Raw genomic sequence first — 22,545 nt, forward strand, 5'->3', positions numbered from 1 at the left:
GAGTTATAGCAGTCAGTTCACTCCGGAACGTTGCATCATTACCCTACCCTCCCCCACCGTCCTTTTTGGCCGCATCTGACACACTCCAAAGCTACTGCCCCTCAAAGAACCCCCATTTCTCAACCCCAGTCTCATTCACCCCTACACGGCGCATGATGTCTCCCCCGCTCAGCTCTCTTTCACACTGAGACCCCGCCCGTCAGATTGTGCGAGATGAGTGGAAACTGCCACAAACAATAACAAAATATTCGCTACCAAATTCATTCGATTTGACAAAGAAATTGTAATAATTTGGAAAGCAAATAAGGAGATAGCAAGAAGCTCCATCGTATAGATTAATCAATAAATCAGCAAATGTGATGGAGAATAGTGAAGTGCACAAATTCGCGCCTTAGTTACGGGCAGCTAGCGCCATCTAGAGCGGCTGATAGTAATGACATTTCACGAGCTTAACTTTAACTAAGAGGTAAAAAATGCTATGCACGCGAATCCTTACTCGGCCGGTTTTTCTTACTCAATTGTCATTTAGAAGAAAAATACAGGAAATTATAGTAAGATTTTATTTAAAGAAGCTACGACGTCCGTGGCTGCGATCCAGCGACCTTTACTGTAACTTACTTTTAGTCACTACGGACTGGTTCCGGTTCACAGCCTGCGGAAACTGGGACATGTTGTAGCGTTCACCAAGCTTCCGTCTTATTTTGTTTGATTTGCATCTTTTTATTGTCTATAATCTTGATGGACGTAAAAAATAATGAGTTAAGAGTTCGAAGCAGTTCACTGTGAATCCACCGCGTGAAAAGATTAAATTTAGATGTAGGAATTGGATACATATATTCAGTTATGTTCCTAATGCTTTGAACAAGTGGAACATATGGGACTTCCGATCTTTCGAAACGAAATTATAGGAAAGAAACAGACGCACTCCTTAGTCATTCAAAGAAGTTTATTTTCGCACACTAAAATCCTTCGCTAGGAGAACATTTTCCTACGAAGTAAATTTATGAGCACCTAAAATTTAAATAAAGCTTTAGTTTACGCACGAAGGTGATCATTAAATTATACAAAACGCACGACCAAACGACGTTCGTTCAAATGGTCAGAAGGGCATCCCAACATAAACATTTCAGAATTTGAGTGAAAGATTTCTTGACATGAAAAAGTGATAGATATCCTTGAGAAAATTTTTCTTTCTGCGGAAACTAAGCTTTATTTACGGTCATATATATATAGACACTAGAACAAAGAAAATATCAGTTGTCAAAATTCCCTTCATCTTCATGGATACTCGAGTTATAGATTCGATGGCAAAAAGGGGAGATTATTTCAATCTTTTAAATTATGAATTGAATTTCAAAACATTTCATGAACGTACGGAAAACGAGTTCAAAGAGGCTGAGGAAACTGGCAGCAGGGACCGGAATCATTGAAAGTTAAGAGGTTATTGAAAAGAACTTATCGCTGCGGTCTTTACATTAGACGAGATTAAAAGGCGAATTCAAGGGTTAATTATATCATTAACAACTCAAAATGTTACTAAGGAAACTGACTGTATTAAAAAAGCTACTGTGAGGATATATGATGCTTCTCTCGGGAGGCGTGGCTCTTATAATAATCTTAGGATATGTCCAAATACACGACACAATCACTTACACTTTCGTTGAATAAAGAAAGCAATATTGCAGCTCAAATCACAACAAAAATTATCCAACACTTTGCGAAGTGCTAACCAATACACAAGCTATACGGGATTTCATATAATAATCTAACCTGGTTTCTGAAATCAGATCCGTTGAAGGTTTACAGTTGAGTGCATTTTAAAGCTGTGGCATGTGAGATAGTATCCATCTGTACCAAGTATCTTAAAACGCATTGATGAAGGTGACTTGATATAATATTACCTTTAATCTTTGCGATAATAAGACACAAGTTTCACGATTTCGAGAAGACCAAATTTACAAGACATCAGTAAGACAAAAATTTCAAGAGATATTGGTTTCCGATAGGAGATATTGGTTTGGTTAGTAACATTGTTGGTGATTACTGTAAACTTAAAGTTGAATGAAGAGGATGCATTTCACGGTTTAAAAAACAAACAAGGGAAGATTTGCAGTACAAGCAGCATGTGGCGATTCAAGGTTGCTCAGCTAAGGGTTTTACAAAACTGCAAATTTAGCTCGACGAGATACGTATGTAAATAAAGCCATGAATGCGAATTTCTTAATCGCTATATCACAAAAGTTCACTACAGAAGTAATCGCGACGCGAAAATCTTATGTAGGTTTCAATGCACAGTAAAATAGAGATAATATAAAAACGTTACCGAGAAGATTGCGTGCATGTCGAAGTTCGGAGCCTAAATAAGGACAGTTTGAAATACGCATGGACCGTTAAATGTTCAAGGGCCTTCACGAATGCTGAAAATAATTTACAATTAATTTATTTTGAGTCTTTATTTCTTTGCTTCACTGTGCCTTTTAATCAAGATCACATAGTTGTGTGCCGAATACACGTTTGATACAGCACTGTTTTAACTAATGAAACAAAGTTCAATACGAAACTCCTTGCTGAATAAAGAGACTGGAAAACAAAAGTGAAGTACATGTCAATACATCTGCAACAAGATCAAATAATATAAATGATGAACAATGGTTCAACTTGCCTAATGGCCGGAAGTAAAATATAATTATAAAAGGTAAATAATCTAGAACTTACGCGAAGTGCATTAACTCGCATGCTATAGATACAACTAATGAATGACAAGGCTCAAACGAAGTAGTATTGATTAGATTGGTAGTATGTTACTTACCGCGTAGTGAAAAAAACAAACACAGTTAGAACACTCCAAAAAATAATATAAACAAGTAAAATTTCTTAAATAAAATAATTAGAACAGGATTACCGAAGCTACAATACACGAGATACAAGGTTGTCCGTTATAAATGAAACGTTGAAAGACGTTGTACCAATCAAGGATTAGTTTGACATATCCCACGCGTTCAGCGTGCGCAATGTTTTTGCCATTCACTTCTTGTATGTGGGGTTATATCATAAAACACATACAGCGGTTTGAGTCAATTAATCAACTTACACCATCAATTTACTTCAAGACACTTTTCAAGCACTGAATCACGAACAATGATTGTTAACGTAATCATCGATGTTAACCATCAAGCATTATCTTTAAGACTATCCCCTCTGGGCCCAAATGTATCACATTTCAACTAGTCGACGCATTTGTTCCATTCAACTGATTCAAGCAATGCTGTTGACAGCGTACAGCAAAATACATTCTTCCCCATAAATAAAGCATACATTCACAATAAATGAACTCATTCTTTCTATATGTGGAAGAATGTATTTTGTTTTACGTTCATAATACGTGGGATGGACAGGAGAACACTGCGAGCACGGCACTACCTATAGCTGGATGAACGAAAACGGAACAGGCGAACGGAAGACGAAGTTCTCACAAGGGGGAGGCGCCGTTAAAAGCAAGCAAAGATCGGTTCGGGTGGAACATATGCAACGCTTGCAACACGAAGCATGCGGGTGATGTAAATATAACGAAGAAAGAACGATGCCGCTTAACCCTTCATAAGATCAGTTATTTTTAGAGAGATCTGTACATAACAGTAAAGCAATAACAAGTATGTACATTGTACAGGGATTATTGGGCATACAGATACAGAGTGCATCAACTATAAACTAATAGAACTGACAGCATAAATAAAGCAGACCATTCGACAACCAATACAATAGTTGTTTCGCAAACCATTAACATGAACTTTACCGCCATAACTATTGACAAGCAAGGTTAGAAATTGATATTGTTAAAGTCAAAATCTTCAATGATCAGAGTAACATTATAACATTACTCAAGAATAACTTGGTGAAGGTGATGCTTCATTCATATTCGTTACATGACTATAGAACCTAAGCTAATACAAATCAAGTTTGCTCACATTCTGAGTGTATAAAGAAAAAGGCATATAGACTACGTACTGCCAAGTTTGCTTGAGAAGAAAGCAATTATCCAAAAATTCAGTTTAATGGAGGTTTAACAGCTTCAAGAATGCATAGGCAGTACAAAAATGTTTATTTATATCCGGTTAAATACATACCATTACGAGCACACCCCCAAGTTAGTATATACAGTAATTTTATAGTCGCGTTCCGTTCTATACCTCATAACAAGAGTTGAAAAGTCGTACTCTGCAAGTAGTAATTTATCAAATCCATTGCCGTGTGTAGTATAAGGTTAACGACGCGAAGCATAACGTGCCACAACTCATCCTCCTGCTTGGATCACGACTGTCTTCAAGCCACAACGTTAGGTCTAATGACATGTTTGATGCTGGAGCGGCAGATGGGGCAGGTGGAGAGAGCCAGGGTGCAGTTGCTGCAGGTAGCCATGTGAGTGCAGGGCAGAAGGACGACACTCAGATCAGCGTCCATGCAAATCTTGCACAAGCGGCCTTCCCGAAGTCGCTCAACTTGTTCCGTCAAGTTGCGCACTGCAAGGAGCCACATTTATCACCGGCATTGTCAACATTAACTAAAAAGACAACTTTGAAAAATTAATAACGAAAAGGGGCCAGGCAAATATACAGTGAAGAAAATAAAACCACAGTATTAAATGAGGTTAAATGGAATCCACTAAAATCTATAACAATTGCTTTCTACCAAACATACAATTCAACATAAAAAGGTCATCGGTGAAAGGGTATTGAATACAGTACCTACTAAGTTGTAAATAAAGCTTGAGAAATATCATACATGAAAAAATGAAAAAGCACAAAATTTTTCAGAAAGAAAGCTTTTACCAGATTTCCAACACTAGACAACGGCTATTAAAAACTATTTCATTAAAAACGATATGAAGAACCACCAAGAAGCGAATGATGATAGTGTACACACATACTAGCACTTTGAAACGCTGGAATTGCTAGTAGGTACATTATAAGGCCATTTCTTCACAGTGTTGGCTTCTGCGCAGTAAAGTAAATTGAAAGCCTGGCATCTAAAAAAATGAAAACTGGTATCTGAGGCAAAAATGAACGGCAGGACGAAGAAAAATGCGCTGCAGAACAGAGTAGGATTATGCACAATTTTGTTTTTGATGTCAAAGACTTGGAGCAAGTTTGTTCACTGTCTATGGACTGCAAAGAAACGAAAGTAAACTACACCCGACATAAGTGCCGGACACTAACACTGCAGAACAAGGTTTCTCTAGTGCATCTAAAACCTATGAAAATATTTTTAGTTAGACACTTCGTGATTTGAATTTGTCATCTCATCGCAACAAAGTTACTCTAGATGTATTTTACAAGGAATACATAAGTAAAATTCAGAACGAAAAAGCTGGTATAAGAAATTCACTCAAATAAAATGAAGTCCTGTACCGTAATATTTTTAGAGTAATAATAGTAAAATGATCTTACCTTTCTGCTCAGATTTTAGCAGCTGCTCCTCGAGCGATAAGGCCTCTCCATCAGAGCTGCCACCAGCTTCAACAGCCATGAGCTCGCAGTTTTCAAGGTTGCACACTGAAGACTTGGAACTCGTCGAGCTTTTTGCAGAGCAGTTCGAAAGGTTGCGACGCACGTGCTTCTGCGTGGCATCTGCTTTGCTGATGACTCGATCTACTTGCCGCAGCATCTCCAGACTGATAGGGTCTGCTGCCAGCGACATTGTTGAGGATGACGAGGAAGGGGATGAAGGGGGCAGGGAAGGGGACTGAGAGAGGGGAGGAGTCAAAGAGGTAAGAACATTCACATCCATGCCTGAAGAGCTGATAATTTCAGGTTCAGATCCAGTGGTAAAGTCCATGCTCCTGGGTATTGGTGATGCTCTAGGAGTAGATGTGTCATTGAAGGCCTCATTCACAGGAGAAGTATGAGTTGAGTTGGTGTTGTTGGATGCAGCATCCCTTGCTGACTCGTTAAGAAACTGGACTACCCTTTCCACTGGCTCCATGGACTCATGCTCCATGAAATATTCCTCCAATTGACTGGTGTCAAAAGTTCGGTCCAATGACTGAACATCATCACTGAGTGAGGAGTTAGATTGTGTACTCGAACCCTGGGAAGAAGTTTCATCGCTAATAAGATTGCTAACAGCAGCATTGAACCGGCGAGGAGGCATCACAGGGCTGGTTATGATGGGTGTTCGTGAACCGCGTGGGGGCGAGGCAGCAGAAGGCATCAGTGAAGATAATCTCTCTATTCGTTGGGTGTTGACAACATCCTCTCCTTCAGACTGGCTTGTCCTTTCTACAGCAGCAGTAGTAGTGCTGATATTGTTAACTTCTCTTAGGAGGCTGTCTTCATGACTTTGATGAATTCTGTCTTCTCGTTCTCGCTGGTAGGCAGCCAATTTGGCTTCTTGCTGCCTGTGAGCTTCGTCATTAGCATTACTTTCCTCGCTGCATGCCAACACCCGCTCAATACAGGTCTCTAAATTGAAGAACGGAACACCCGTTTCCTCTATCTTGTACCTCAAAGCTCTCTTAACAGCAGGTCTAGCAAAGCCCATCTCGAGTACGGCTCTCTGTACATCGAGATCCATGAGAACATCCAGCTGCTCGTCCGTTATATGCACTCGGTAATTAGACCGAACATCTGCTGAGTAGCTGTGTGACACATAAGGAGATGTGCTTGCTTGGTGAGCTAAGTCGCTGGTCTCGGCGCCCCTGCAGGAGTCTGTGCCATTCTTTCCAGAATTGCATTTAAAGAAGGGTGGATTTTCTCGGCGTACCTGAAATGTGAATGACAATTAGCAAACATAACATTAAAATTTTATCAATACACAAAGTTACTATCTTATTACACAATAATCCGAGAACAAATAATGGAGAAGACTATCATCTTACTATTCTTAGAGAAGGGATGCCTTTTGGAGACCACCACTGCCGTGATTCGAATGGACTTTCATGATCCCTTCTCTCAAGAACGTAGCCTATAAAACTTCTTGACTGTAACATTATCAGCTGCAAGCTACCAGACAGATCACATCCTTTGAAGTAGACCAATCAGCCCATAGGAAAACAGCCTGCAATAGTTTGGCCCAGAATCGTTTGCTGGTGCGCAGAAAAATTCTGCGCCACTCGGAAACACCGTGCGCCAGAGCATGAGATATGATGCCCTCCATCAACCCCTCCGTATGTGTCCCGTGCATCGAATCAGCCCATGGTCGAATTTATTTAAAAAGCAAGATGATGTCATATCATATTTAGAACAAGATATGTCATGGGCTGGTTACTGACAGCAGGATTAATATGCAGCTGATTGGTGCACAAAATTAGTGGTGCATGGCTGCGCTCCCTTAGAGAATAGGCAAAATATTGTTGATATCTAAAATAAAATAACAAGTCCACATTCACTATTTAAATAATCAAATCAGCACAGTTATTATGCAATCTCAGGATATAAAATGGGAGATACTTGCAAAGGAAAATAAAATTAATGGCGTATAAGAGGCATCAAAATTAGATAAAAATTACAAAGGAATCAATATGACAAGGTCAAACAAAGCAGTAAGAAATTTTAATAAAAATCAGCCAACAATAAAAATCTGCTTGGCAAAAGGGATAATAATCGATAGGCAGGAATAGGTGACGAGTACAATTCAATCTATCAGGTCCAGGTAATGAATGTAAATAATGAAATACAACAGCATAAATAACAATGGGAACTTGGAAGACCATCACATGATATGAGAGAGTGAAACCGAGACATTCAATTGGGTGCAAACCTTTTGACCACCGGGACATAAGGACTTGAACCCCATGGTAGGAATTTGAAGATAAAAAAGATGCTGAAAACGACTCAAAACACTACTGCAGTATATGAAAAAACATACCTGATCAATGAACTCGATGCCTTTACTGAGAAGCACATAGTGGCAGTTGGGGTACCACCTGGCATGCTCCACCCAGGGCTCGTCATTCTCTTCCCAGTTCCTGAGACCTTGGCCGCAGTGGTAGCACCGCACGTGGTCACTCAAACCTGCACACCAACTTGCAATTTAAATCCTGTTCAAGACAATCAACATTTATTGAAACTGCACACCAGCTTGCAATTTAAATCCTGTTCAAGACAATCAACATTTATTGAAATTGTACACCAACTTGCAATTGAAATCCTGTTCGAGACAATCAACATTTATAGAAACTGCACACCAGCTTGCAATTTAAATCCTGTTCAAAACAATCAACATTTATAGAAACAATGTGGAATTAAAATGAAAAATCTGAAAACACTTGCACAAATTATTTGCAAGTAAATGTTGAACTATGACGGTAACAAATGCCAAAAAACTCCATTCCTCCATTTTGGTCACGTTACTTCTACTAAATTAATGCATAAAAAGTGCCGTTCATCACATCAAAAACGATTGGTGCTATGAAGGAATTAAAGAAAAAAACTGAAATTTAGTAATAAGGACACAATTGAGCAGAGCTATAAATATACATCAGCCACACAATAATTGCACAGTCTACTTTCTGAAGGCAATAGTTAACAATGAATGAACAAGGAATGATTTTATCCTTCAGATAACGTGCATATGACATTAGGTGCAGTAGGCTGGAGTGTAGAACCAACATGGTTGCCAAATCAATCCAGCAGTCAGAGTTGGCGTCAGTATTGTTTTTATACCTCAACACAAAGGCAACCAAGAAACCAGTTTCCATTTACTTCATCTTCATTCTTTGAATGACCAAATTTTCCAGGGTCAAGATTCAACAAACACTAGTTCCGTAATTATTATAGTGAAAGAAATCTGTTGTGGCACAAAAAATTTAAATAGAATAATTTTATAAAAGCTCCTCAATTTTTAATCATTTGAGCAGTAAATAAAGGCATGCAAAAGGTGGTAGGCAACCTGATAATATTGTTAGAAATAACATACCACAATAAAAGAATCCAGCCTCTGCCAGTTGGGCTGGCTGTTGCTTCACCCCTCTGGGCCAGTTCTTGTAGCTTTTTATCCGAGATTCAATAGTCAAAAATTCCTTGCGCTTAGGCCCAGCATATTCAGGTAGGCCTGTGAGAGCATGAGGACAAGGGTGGTTGTGTTTCGGAGAGTGAGCAGGAGAGCATTCCTCCTTTGGGGAAGAAGGTGAGAGAATTTTCTTGCAGTCACACTTGATGCTAGACTTGATTCCTCCATTTTGGTCACCTGTGAAAAAGATTTTTGTCAAATGATTATCTGAATTTGACTAAAATTCATGAGCTAACATGAGATTTTGCATTTATGCACTAAAAAATATATATACTTATACTGTACATACAACTGAGCAAGTGCTTGGGTAAATGTAATTAATTCGAGTGGTAATAATATCTTCTGTAGCACACTGTCACACACCAAGCAAGAATTCATGGTAGCCTATTCACTTATATATAAACCTAGGCATACAATCAACCACTCAAGTTACTAAACTAGTATTTCAAAAGTTTAATTATTATATAGATGATAAAAATGTCCAAAAATACCCACAGTTTGTATTTAACGGCCCGACAGCAGGTAGGGAAGCAAGCAGATCTCCTTGAGTAAGAGGAACATTGCCAACAGGGTGTCCTCTAACAAAGGGGCACTTTGGGAAGTGCCGCTGATGCTCCTGATGAGGCACATCACCAAGCTCCCAAGCCCCAACAATACCGCGGCAAAATACACATGAACAATAATCCTTATCTCTCAAATAATAAAATCCATCTTTCGCAAGAGATTCAGGACTTAGCCAGTCAATTGGCCAATCAATGAATGTTGACAATCTTTCTCTTTCATATCTAAGCGAATCAAATGAGTGAAAGCCTTTACATTGCACAAAACGTGGCTTGGAAACAACTGTTGGTGTGCTTGCCCCAGAAGAATCTTGACTTGATGATGAAGATGATTCAGCAATCGACATTTGTGAAGGCTTTAAGCCACTTTTACATGGCAGGGCTACAGCGCCCTCAACTACTGGTTTCCTCTCAAATTGATTTTGTGCTTCACTGCAACCTGGAGTTCTTTGGGCATGGTCATGCTGAATTTGCTGTATGCTGGTAACATGTTGACTGCTGATTGAAAATCCACATTTATAACACTTCAAGGAACCATCTGGGATATTATTGTAAAAACCAGCTTCTGCAAGCTCTCGAGCTTTGAGGGACCCCAATTCATTTGGGAGGTTGCTGCATGAACGTTCTCTGTAGTTGATGTCCTCAAGAACTGAAGTGGGAGCACAAGGACTGCCCATTTCCAATACACTCTCAAGCTGCTGAGGCAATTCCAACACAGAATGCTTGTAGTGAGCTTGATAAAATAGCAGTCAGTCAGACATGAATTGATCTGAAAGAAAAAGACCAACATCAAAATTGATAAGTTTTAATACAATTAGGCTCAGTCTGAAGTATCCTATATACATAGTGTACAGGCTTCAATGAATGAAAGAAAAAATTCAAGACACCAACTTCCAAGCAAGAACATAGAATGAATTAATCCAATTTTAATGATAAGGTTCATCAACACTGCAGTCACTTTTTTGAAATTGGAATGCATTGATAGTTTCCTGTAGTCTAGGGTCAGTTCAACACAGACAATTTTCAATGCAAACTAATCCCCTTTGCATTATTCATAATGTATTATAAAAGCAACATCATCACAAATGCATTGCTAGTTGCAAAACCAGTCACATAGTGGGACATTTATGTTGTGGGAATTTAAACCCAAGGAGATAAGAATTCAACACTCCTTGATGATTTTTCAATATATTTTCAAACTGCTGTTGCAGGAAAAGCCTTCTAAAGATTTTCATACCAGGGGTTCTGCAAACCCCCTTTTCCTGCGCTGCAAAGATATGTTGAGTAAAAGTATAAAATTAAAGCAAGAGTATAATGTTCTGTGTAAACATTGTAAGTAGACTGCATAAAATGATTATATAATCATTTTAAAATTGTATGTGTCATTCTATGGATGGATTTAGCACACTCCTTAGGTTCATCAGGTTTCATTCTATTTTTGCTTTTCAGACTGAGTACAAGCTGGCAAACTGTTATACGTCATTATTTGAGGTTAAGTTGACCTCATGCCTTGGTTTTGGCACTGGCTTTTATTTTTTATGTAAGTGCCATTCTCTATTAATATAACGGTTCCTTACTTTTATAAATAAATAGAAATACATAACACCAAATATTAAATAAAATGGTGGCTGAATGTTGTTGTAAGGCCCAGGAAGGTGAACAGTATCACTAGGCTATTGTTTTCCTGAACCCTGTGCAACAAACAACCTCAGGCACAATGCATGGCTTGCAATTGCCTTTTCTGCCAGAGTCCTGTTACGGGTTACCTCTAACACTACCAACATAGTAGTCAGTGCTTGTTATCATATTTAGTTAATTTAAGTTTATTTAAATTTAATATTTGTAAAATTTGGACACACTGACGCCTCGTTTATTGTCCTGAACTGATTTCAGAAAAATTAGATAAAGAATGCATGAGTAGTGAGATGCTGTTGCAGTAACATCATTGTCAAGGGGCTCACAGTTTCTCATCACTAGAAAATATGACTCAGTACTCACTGCAGTGAGTGACAGAGAGCGCATTTTCTCGTCGATGAGAACGTGGTCACAGACGGACGGATGGACGGACAGACAGCCGGACGGACATGACGAGCACAATTGCGCCTATTTTCCATAAATGAGAAAATGCGCTAAAAAGGTTGAAAATTCTCAGTGAACTTACAGTAGAAATTTTAATGAAGAAGTTTTGTAACCAATAACTATAATGATGTACTTTTCAGAAAGCACTCGGATAACATGAAGGATTTTTAACAAGAAAGTGATTTATTTTCAAGTTGTCATAAATCTCCAATTCTACAAAATTCATATAGATTGGATGGCATTTTTTGAGTCAGGCTTCATGATTTTACATTGTCTTTGATACAATTTCTGATGCAAAAGGACATGATTTTACATTGTCTTTGATATGATTTTTGAAGCAAAAGAACATCACTCAGGCATTTCTAATAACTAATCTCAGGTAAAGATGGCACAGCAAATATATATCAGACAGTAGTTAAAAATTTATCATCTATTTCAGGCTCAGACCTGAGGGCTGGGAGTTGGGTTTATATTGAATTTGGATTGGATTTGGGGTGGGGTGACTCTGAGAAAAAAAAGACATTTCAGTGTAAGGCCATTGCAACAGCCATCAGCCATGCATCACATATTCACTTGTTAGTAGGAAGGAAAAAGGGAGACCAAGCCAGGTAAAAGCAACATTAAAAGAAGAGGCTAGAGAGGTGTGAAAGTTTGTGTTAAGGGTGAGATGAAATCAAGGGGAAGAGAAATTCATATGATTTATTGTTGCTGTTTGTCAATTATTGCACTGTATAGTTTTATATTAGCTATGGGGGGCCTCTTAGGACCTGAATGACTATTTGTGTTATATTATTATGGTTAGGTTATTCCAATTTTATAAATGTTTTTTTTTCTCACAACCCAGCCTGCAGTCTTGCCAACCTAATGCTCATAATAATAATAAGAATAATAATAGCAGTTTCAGAGTTTATTAGGCCGTAGGCCTGTCGCCAATTCTTAACATTGCAGAACATACACAGCATTTTGCAGTCTTGAACTGGCAACTCACTGCTCCCATTCTACTGTGCACCTGTGCTTAACTGCCCAATCTCCTTGCCGATTCTGACCAGAAACTGTTGCACAGAGCTGGGAACGAACCCATGTCTCTCTGCTCCAATCCTGGTACTCTGAACTGTAACCACTGGGTCACCCTGCCAGGCCTGCCCAGTGCCCCCATCATGCTAGCATCTATAATTCTATAACCTAAACATTGTGTGAAATATTAAAGAATTGATAGCCTTGAACAGTCTAAACTTTAACCAATTGGCTGAAGTATTTTATGTTCTAACTTCTATATTTTGGGTTTTCATATGTTATTATGATCAGTGACTGTGAGATCAGTGAGAGAAGTGAGATCTGCAAGGCCATGGTAGATGATGTTGGTGGATAATGGCAATTGGCATTTGGCAATCTACTTTTTGTTTAATATACCTAATGTTTATTGGTTTATTTAGATTGCATGAAGATAGGGTAAACGCGGTATATTCCGTCACATTAAGGAAGCATCGAGAAACAAAAAACTATAAAAAAATAACCGTATGCATTACTCAAGTTCTGTTTGCTTTATGTGACTCTCAAAACACCGTACTATGTGTCAGCAACAACGAAACGTCACAAAATGTTGCCATATTTATTTAAAAGCCTTTAGAATGGAAACCTACCAAATCCCTATATTCCGTCACTGTGTGTGGCTATATTCGGCACGTGGTGAGGCGTATTCCGTCCGCACTTCAAATTCTACCGATACGAGTATTCTGCTTAGGCACAGTCTCTCAAAATGTTCCAGAAAAACTTTTATATTACCAATTATTTACATTTATTTGTTTGTGGTGCAGCGAAATATTGCTTTCTTTGTCTCCATGTGTTCTTGTGTATGATGACGTCACCATGGGACGACATACGTCACTGTTTGTGACATTTGTAAACATATGGCTAGCGTGATTAGATGGGAGTCCATTTCGGCATTGAAATGAATGGTTATTTGTGAATAATATTTTCGATTGTGATATTATAACATATTTCTGATTGTGAAATAATCTTGATTGTGATATTGACACTTGACAGATATTCAACATTTGAATATCGAAGTTCTAACATCATGAATTAAGAGGTAAGAGTGTAAGGACTTAGCAAAGCTAGAATCATGGCTGAGCCTCTGAGGCAGTGAGGCTTAACCGATGTCATTGTAATTTTTTACGTCATTGATATCATTGTGGAACCAACGAAAGTAACTAAGGAATTTCCCAGTTCAAATATTTATTGATTTATTACTATCAATTTCGAAACTCCACATATTTCTAAAGGGAGTTGTGATGAGACCATGGGGCATAGTGGCAAAGCAGAGAGTTTTTTAGACTCGTTCTCAAGTTCATTTTTGAGTCCTATAAGTAGACCAGTAAAGTATCTTGGATACCAGAATTATCATACATAAGAAATCTGTTAAAATCTTGAGTAAATGAGGAAATAAAAATGAACTGATTCTAAAAAATCACTGGTTTGCCACTATGCCATGGGGATGGGGCCAGGGGTCGAACTGTTGAGTTTAGACCATTACAACTTGCAAGAGGGGCCCAAGGGCCAAGGGCATGGGGGCGAGGGCCGAGGGGCCTTGCGAAGGGTTAAGACCGACGCACGGCGGTGGACCAATAAGTACTCACAATAATTCCCTGCCACCATGATCCAAGATACTTTTCTGGTCTACTTTACTACTTATAGGACTCAAAAATGAACTTGAGGGAGAGTCCATAAAAACTCTCTGCTTTGCCACTATGCCCCATTTACCCAATATATAGGTACATCAGTTGAAAAAAGAATAAATCCCTTCATCTAAATGATCTGGAGTCCGGATATAGCTAGGTATGTGGAATTCAGGAGTCTCCAAAATTCAACTTGCTGACAGCCTGAGTGCCTGACACTGTGACACATAGCTACCTAGACAGTTAGACACAGTCATAGCCTCATAGGGATCATTAGCGATTGGATGTTGACAATGAATCATTTCGCTTCAATCCACAGTTTCCACACATAATACCGCGCAAATGGAACGTTTGGATTAATTCAAAACTCTTAGCGGCGTACTTCAACACAAATTATTACTGTAAGTTGCAATGCTAGGCCTACACTCTTTTCAGTCTTGTGCTGTGGCCTGTGGGCGTAGACCAAGCAGCACGCAGCAGGACACAGGAAAGATAGGGCAGCCATGATTAAAACTTTGAGAACGGCTGCTAACATTAACGCGCATTGAACATAATTCTGTCCTTCGATCCTGTACAACCATATGGAAAATAAAAATCAACTCAACAACAGATTCACACATCAAAAATCTATGAACAACAAACGATGGAAACTAATTTAACAAAACATTTCTCCTACACGGTATACGATACAATCGCACTTTAGCACCACTATTAGCCTTCGGGGCAATTCCTGAAGGTTCCAGCAATATCTTTTGCTCATCCGACAGTTTTATTAATTATTGCAGCAGACTTTATCAAATATGTAATTAAATAAATGAGTTTTAAATCATTCATTATATTAGTATTAAACTGTAATGAATTTATCATATTTATATAGTACTACGTTCGAAAAGCAACTTTTTTAAAAGATATAAATTTTCCTAAGGAATTTGATGGAAATGTTGCACAATTATGCTGAAGCAGACAGGGAGTAAAAAAAGGAATCTGTTACTTTCATTAGTTTAGGCGATAAATATTGTAATGAATTCGTTGCCACTAAGACTAGATAAAATGTATTGTCCAATCATTATACCACCAACATTGAGAACGCCTACTAAAGCCATGACTGGCAAGTGGAGGATGACCATGAGTCATTGATCGTAAATGAGCGCAGCTGTGAGAAAAACCTACGGTACATCAAGATAAACGATTTTAATTAAGTTCATTTATTTTAATGAAACTGGTAACAGTATTCGGACATCGGCGGTTGTCAAAGATTATGACCAATTATGGTAGAGGGGAGAACCATAATTTTACCAGAAAATTTCCGAGTTAAATATGCTGAATTTTCAATAGGGACATTCGCAGGCTTGGAAGAATGCGGCACTTCACGTGGCATTACGTATTCATTGGGATCATGTGAATTCCTTTATAAGATATAAATACTTTTCATGCAAACTGGTGAGGACTCTTCCGACTGGTACTGATGTATTTTTGATACGTTTTTGAGTAAATGAAAAATTTGTAAATTATTTGAAAGCCTTGAAAATGTCAAGAAAATTGACTATACTTCACGCTTGCACATAGATAAAATATAAATATAATAGATCTTCTTGGCATTTTCCTTGCTCCTAAATTCCTAATGTCACCAGATGAATTTCTTTTAGGATATTGAAATTTCAAGCAGGCCACGACTGTAATATGTAACGATATGGATTTGACAATGAATTAACATTACCATATAAAAGTTTTTTTTTTGGCATTTGTGTTGAATTATGCATCATAGTGAAGATTTTTGGAAACCACTAATACGACTAAAAATAATAAGAAAATAGGGCGAGAGCTTAAACTACGAATGCGTCAAATGAAAGAATAGAGCATTGATGATGAGAAATAAATGGAGGAATAAAACAAATAAAATAAAAACATGGTGGATTTAATTCATGAAACGGTAACATAGATGCGCTTATCATCGAATGCATCGTGCAACCTTCCGTCGCAAAAGTTGAAGTGAGTTAACCTGGAAGTGAGTGAGGTAAAAGTTGAAGTGAGTTAACCTGGAAGAGAGTGACGTAAAAGTTGAAGTGAGTTAACCTGGAAGACAGTGACGTAAAAGTTGAAGTGAGTTAACCTGGAAGAGAGTGAGAGAAAAGTTGAAGTGAGTTAACCTGGAAGAGAGTGACGTAAAAGTTGAAGGGAGTTAACCTGGAAGAGAGTGATATAAAAGTTGAAGTGAGTTAACCTGGAAGACAGTGACGTAAAAGTTGATGACAGTTAATCTGGAAGAGAGTGAGATAAAAGTTTAAGTGAGTTAACCTGAAAGAGAGTGAGATAAAAGTTGAAGGGAGTTAACCTGGAAGAGAGTGAGATAAAAGTTGAAGGGAGTTAACCTGGAAGAGAGTGAGATAAAATTTGAACGGAGTTGACCTGTAAGAGAGTGAGATAAAAGCTGAAGAGAGTTAACCTGGAAGAGAGTGACGTAAAAGTTGAAGTGAGTTAACCTGGAAGACAGTGACGTAAAAGTTGAAGTGAGTAAACCTGAAAGAGAGTGAGAGAGAAAAAAAAATCTTCCAGAAAGAGGTGGTGGATGAGGGCTAGAGAGAGCAAGCGAGGTACGCATAGTTCGGTTGAGAAGCTCAGCTCTGTGAGTGTGTAGAAGGGAGCTACTGGATGAGGTTCTGAAGACCGCTCATTCTAATGGCAACGCTTCGTGATCACTGAACTCGGACGCGAGTATACAACAGTACAACACCTAACTTGTGTCCGCATGTTGGCACAATTTTCGACTAAAATTGTTCTACTTTTGTACTTATTGCCCGGATTTTCGCTGCTGGCGAAATTCGCTTCTAGTGTGTCACTGCTTCAAAGTCCTGACAAGAACGATGGTAAAATTTTCAGCGCTAACAGCTGAAACATTTTATTGTCAGTAGGCGATATATATGGTGAAAAAAAGTGTATACATAGGTGCAAAAGTTTATAAGTGATTTTGTGGGCTGACTTTTGGATTTGTGAAGAGTACTTTCAAAAGCCGTGAGCGATCGAACAATGAAAAGAGCAACTGACAATACCGAATATGCAAAAAACATGTAAATGTAATATTAATAATAAAAAATAATAAATTATTAATAACAAAAAAATTCCAGAGTAAAAATGAAAATGTGCTTGCATTGTGTAAGCACAAAACTTTTTATTTCACAGACATTTGCTACAAGGTCAAGGTTCTTAGCGCCGTCTCCGATGCTGATGATTAATTAAATGATTTTGAACAACTAATGATACAGTCAATAATTGACAACATTTATCATGATGAATTTAATCAATAAATTGGTTATTAAAGACCATCACAATTAATCCAAGATCCACGAAGGAGTTATTGAAGTGTAGGCATTTTACTGGCCAGTAAATAACTGTTCTACGGCTTCTGGATCTACCAACACCATAAGGACTAACATTTCACTATATATTTTCTCAATTTTATCAACCACTTCGATATGTTATCACTATAGCGTGACGCCCACCTGTACGTATAACACTTCCGGTTCGCTTGTGTTATACGTATTTGGACTCTGGCGCCTGACGAATGTCGGGGAGCATTATTACGATAGCTGTTCTTAGAACAGAGTGTTCTAGGAACATCATTACGACCGTTAAACGAACAGTTCGGCGAAAATTATAAAGAACATTATTTTTTGAACATACTGTTCAGTGAACGCATTGACGAAAGTTGCTTGTTGATCTCCCTGACGAATTTTTTTCTGCCTTTCCTTTCAAAGTCAAAAATTACGGATTTATATTATTTTTAATCATACCCATTCCAGAAAATAAATTTTCAATCTAATCTTTTCTTCCCAGTATTACTATCCTTTACCATTATCCTTCGCTATTCTCCGACGTAGAACAAATTTTCAGGTCCAAACAATATCTTTACACGATAAGTATCCCGGATACGCGCCCGTATATACGGCCCCCAATTATATATATTGCGGTGCCATATGGGCTTTAATTAAACACACGGAAAAATTTGGTCAAATATATACATGAGATTATTTCTTCGAAGGTTCTGACAAGCTTGCTATAAATGCGATCCATATGTCTTGATATATTAATTCATATTGTACTCATATCAAAACTTTGATCTATATATGATTGGTTATTATAACAAGGTTGCGTTTACAATTCGAATAATGGCAAGTGTGATGATGTTGAACATGTCTCCTTAACATGCATACATAATGACATAATGTCAAGAGGATAAGGGTTCGAATTTTGATTATGCAAGGTGAAGTTGAACAATGATTAATGTTTCTTGAATTTAGTTTTTAAATAATAAATGCAGTTGCAAGTGGTCGAAAGGTTAAATGTGCGATTTGAGATAGTTTCGTTTATTCACTCTACAGTATTATAAATATTTCATTTGGTTTAGTTCATACATAATAATTTACGCGCTTAGATTGATTACGCTCATTCATACAATCTTACTCTTCTCACACGCTTTCGCTCATTCATACCACTTTATTTGTGTCACTATTTTTTTCGCCTATTTCGATTATTTTATTAATTTTTCATTCATATAATTTTTCTTGCTTCAACTTGTTTTCTATATTAATTGGTTTGATCATTTTATTTTATGCTTTAACGGGTTCCCTTCATTCACATTATTTTATAATTTTCAGCGGGTTCCGTTCATTCATAAATTTATCTTGTTTCAGAAACTTTCGTTCATTCATACTATTTGTTATTTGTTGTGGCGGATTGCGTCACTCCTAATACGTACTATACGGTACTTAATTCAGTGTGTTTAGTTCATTCATAATATCCACTTATTTCATTGGGTTTCGTTCATTCAAATCAATTTACTCGTTTCAAAGGTTTTCGTCAACTCACACTACTTCGCTTGTTTCAGTGGGTTTGGTTCATTTAAATCCAGCTCCCTAAGTCTCTATAATATACTTGTAATAATTAATGTTGAATATTATGATAGTTGAACATCATAATAAAGCCAATAAAAAGAAAAAAATCATATTAATGAGGAAAAACGCAAGAAGATTGGATTAGATTAGTTAAGAATGTTGATGCTTGCGATTTATCTCCTGGCTGTTAATGGTGCTCGCTGGTACTGTACACGGGGACAACAGTGGCGGCCAGTACAGTACAACCTACAAATACTGTCTGCAAATAATTGCCGTGCTATTGCCCTCGTGTGGTAATTATTATAAATAATTTATTATAAATAATTTATAATAAATAAGCTAGAAGGTCATTGGCCGAGTATGGGTCCAGTAACCCTTTACATGAGACCAGTAGAATGATAATCAGCACGCTATTAAATAAATTTTTCCATCAATGTTAGTCAGAAACATGATAATTTTCATGCTTTCAGTTGCGCTTAGCATCTGAAAGTTGTACTGGCAGCCACTATACTGTCTCTGTGTACAAGCCCTCATAATAGCTCTGATTAAAGAAAGTATTGGGCTACTTAGTATCCTTAGAATCCTTAGAATCCTTAGTATCCTTAGTGTCCTCAGTATCCTTAATATCCATAGTATACGTTTCGACGTAGCAGTCCCAGGCAACGATATATCGGGTAGAGTTGGGGCAGGCAGTAAGTTGGGCAGAGTTGGTGCAAATAAGAGAGTCGGGTATACTTGAGCAAGTAAGTTTGTTGGGTAGAGTTGGGGCAGAAAAGTTCGTGGGTAGGCTTGGTCACATGAGTGAGTTTAAAAAAACTAAAGCAAAACATAATATAGGTAAAACACAACTTTCAAGTATCAATAATACGCAGGTATGTTTAAGTTTGGGAAATAAAGCCCGAGAAAGGAAGCAATACATGCTGCCCGGATTGCAGAGTGGAGGCTATATTTGGAAAGAAGTGGATTTTTTTGAACTAAAAATAAAACTGCTAAGCATAAGACAGAACAATTTAACAATATATATTACAAACATAACATATAACAGCTTTAATGTACACAAAAATTACAAGAAATGTCACAGTGCACAAATAATGACGTGTGATATCATAATACGCAAAATTAGCATAAAATTAACGATTTTAACGGTTACAAAAATATTACCATTGTCAGAAAAACGCTGAAAATTGTATTCGTCACGAATTACATTCCAGCAGTATTCATTATAATTATTAGCATAATCACGAAAATAATAAATAGAAATGTTGTCATTTGAAATTGTAATTATTTCACCGTAGTCATCATTATGGCCGCGGTGTGCGTTATTGAGATATCCTGCCTGGTATGCGCGAGGAGACCCTGGCGTATCAAGCGGGCGTATCAAGCGGGCGTATCAAGCGGGCGTATCAAGCGGGCGTATCAAGCGGGCGTATCAAGCGGGCGTATCAAGCGGGCGTATCAAGCGGGCGTATCAAGCGGACGTATCAGGCGGGCGTATCAAGCGGACGTATCAAGCGGACGTATCAAGCGGGCGTATCAAGCGGGCGTATCAAGCGGGCGTATCAAGCGGGCGTATCAAGCGGGCGTATCAAGCGGGCGTATCAAGCGTATCTAAATACGTAAACGCTGCATCAGTTCGGCAATATCATTGCGCACATATACCATATAATAATCCGTTTATAAATCGATCGCTAGACATCATTAACAATGGGTTAATTAGTTGTAATTGATATTGTTTTCGCCAGCGTAATGGCTTCTAAGTTTTGTTGAATTAAATGGCAGTGCCAAATTGTTTAATGTTATGCGACCTTATAATGACGATTAATAAGGACGGTTATCATGACGTGTATTATCTATTGATAAGCTATCAGATGACTATAAGTGCATTCGTCGTGAATCATTGCCTTATGGCACTAAATTTCTTACGGCACTAAAAAGTCCAATAATTAGACAGGGTGCGTGAAAAGCTAATTTCAACGTAGAATGATACGAACTGAAATAGTGAAAGCTGAAAAAGCAAAAAATATTGTTATTGAAATGCCGGGTGAACGTCGTGAAGATGGCGTGGTAGCGTGACCGTGGACCGTGCCGAAACAAACCTTAGGACTCTATTGTCTGTGTGAGATCTCAGTGCTTTGAGGACTTCTGATGAGCAAATTCAAATTCAAATTTATGTATTCAGCAAGTGACAATTAACGATATTTAAATAATAAGCTTGATATTTAAATATGATATTAAATTAATGATATTTAAATAATATGTCTCATGCAATGCTTTGAGGACTTCAGATGTGCAAATTAAAAATTCATTTTCAGGACTCAGCAAGTGACAATTAATGACGTTTAAATAAAAAAATATATCTGGAGTAAAGGTTCTGTCAGTCTAGTTTCATATGTCAGTTCAAATACTACTATTCGAACGAGCTATACACAGACATTTATGCTCTAAAATTAGGGAAATAAAAAATAACATCAAATAAAATTCAAGAAATTGCTGCTCCTTTGGTGACTGCGTTTGATATTTTTGGATACGCTACAGGCGTAGATTAATTCAAACATGCATGACCTTTTCAAAATAATCATTAAAGGAGTACACTCTTTAAGTACACGTAGGAACCGATTTACAAACTTTTATGTCTTTAGTAAGTGCTTTATGTAAGGCAAAATCGCCACGGCAAAAACCCTTGATGAAAAAAATTGAAATTTTCTGTTGCACGTAAAATTGTGGGAGAAAATAGATTGTCATTAACTTTAAGATATAAAAATTTAAATTTCTTCCAAGTAGTTGAACGCCGCCGTACTATAACAACGTACCTGCATGAGTAGCATCTTTTTTAGTTGATGGAAACATAACTAAAAAATTTTCTTTAGTTGTGCACAATGTGGAGAGCAATATTTTTGTTGGCATGCAATATGAAGTGGAACTGGTTAAAGAGCTGCAATGACACGATACAGTTTTTATATGAGATGTTATCAAGGTATTATCATATCCTAATCTGCTGATTAATAACACGTACACTATTAGAGGACCAATGTTGCCTTTTTAGCGCATTTTCTCATTTATGAAAAAAATGCACTATTGGTTTTGGATTTTTTTGTCGACTTAATTACGAAACGTATTTTCCAAAATTTTTGAAAATCGTATACTGGCCTTTTTATATTTTATTTTTAAATCATTGATGTTCATAACTATCTAACATTATACGTATATATGAATTTTATGTACAAGATGGACAGTCTCGAACGTCATCCATCGTATACATTTCGTGACATCACACTTTTTTGACCGACTGTGGTGCAACTTTTACAAATTTCAGGCCAATCTGATGACTCAACTATG

General features: G+C 37.6%; 1 protein-coding gene across 1 annotated transcript; it reads right to left on the minus strand.

Moving 5' to 3' along the window:
- Positions 1–928: 928 nt before the first annotated feature.
- Positions 929–22,085, minus strand: LOC108665062 (E3 ubiquitin-protein ligase XIAP-like). Its single transcript, XM_018151779.2, has 6 exons — positions 22,020–22,085; positions 9,502–10,335; positions 8,914–9,183; positions 7,864–8,009; positions 5,445–6,759; positions 929–4,517 (listed from the first exon to the last, which is right to left on the minus strand). Exons 2-6 carry the CDS (start codon positions 10,241–10,243, stop codon positions 4,321–4,323), a joined length of 2,670 nt encoding a protein of 889 aa, XP_018007268.1. The 5' UTR covers positions 10,244–10,335; positions 22,020–22,085; the 3' UTR covers positions 929–4,320.
- Positions 22,086–22,545: the final 460 nt, after the last annotated feature.

This window comes from Hyalella azteca, unplaced genomic scaffold (genome assembly GCF_000764305.2).
Source record: "Hyalella azteca isolate HAZT.00-mixed unplaced genomic scaffold, Hazt_2.0.2 contig17082, whole genome shotgun sequence".
In the NCBI taxonomy this organism is placed as follows: domain Eukaryota; kingdom Metazoa; phylum Arthropoda; class Malacostraca; order Amphipoda; family Hyalellidae; genus Hyalella; species Hyalella azteca.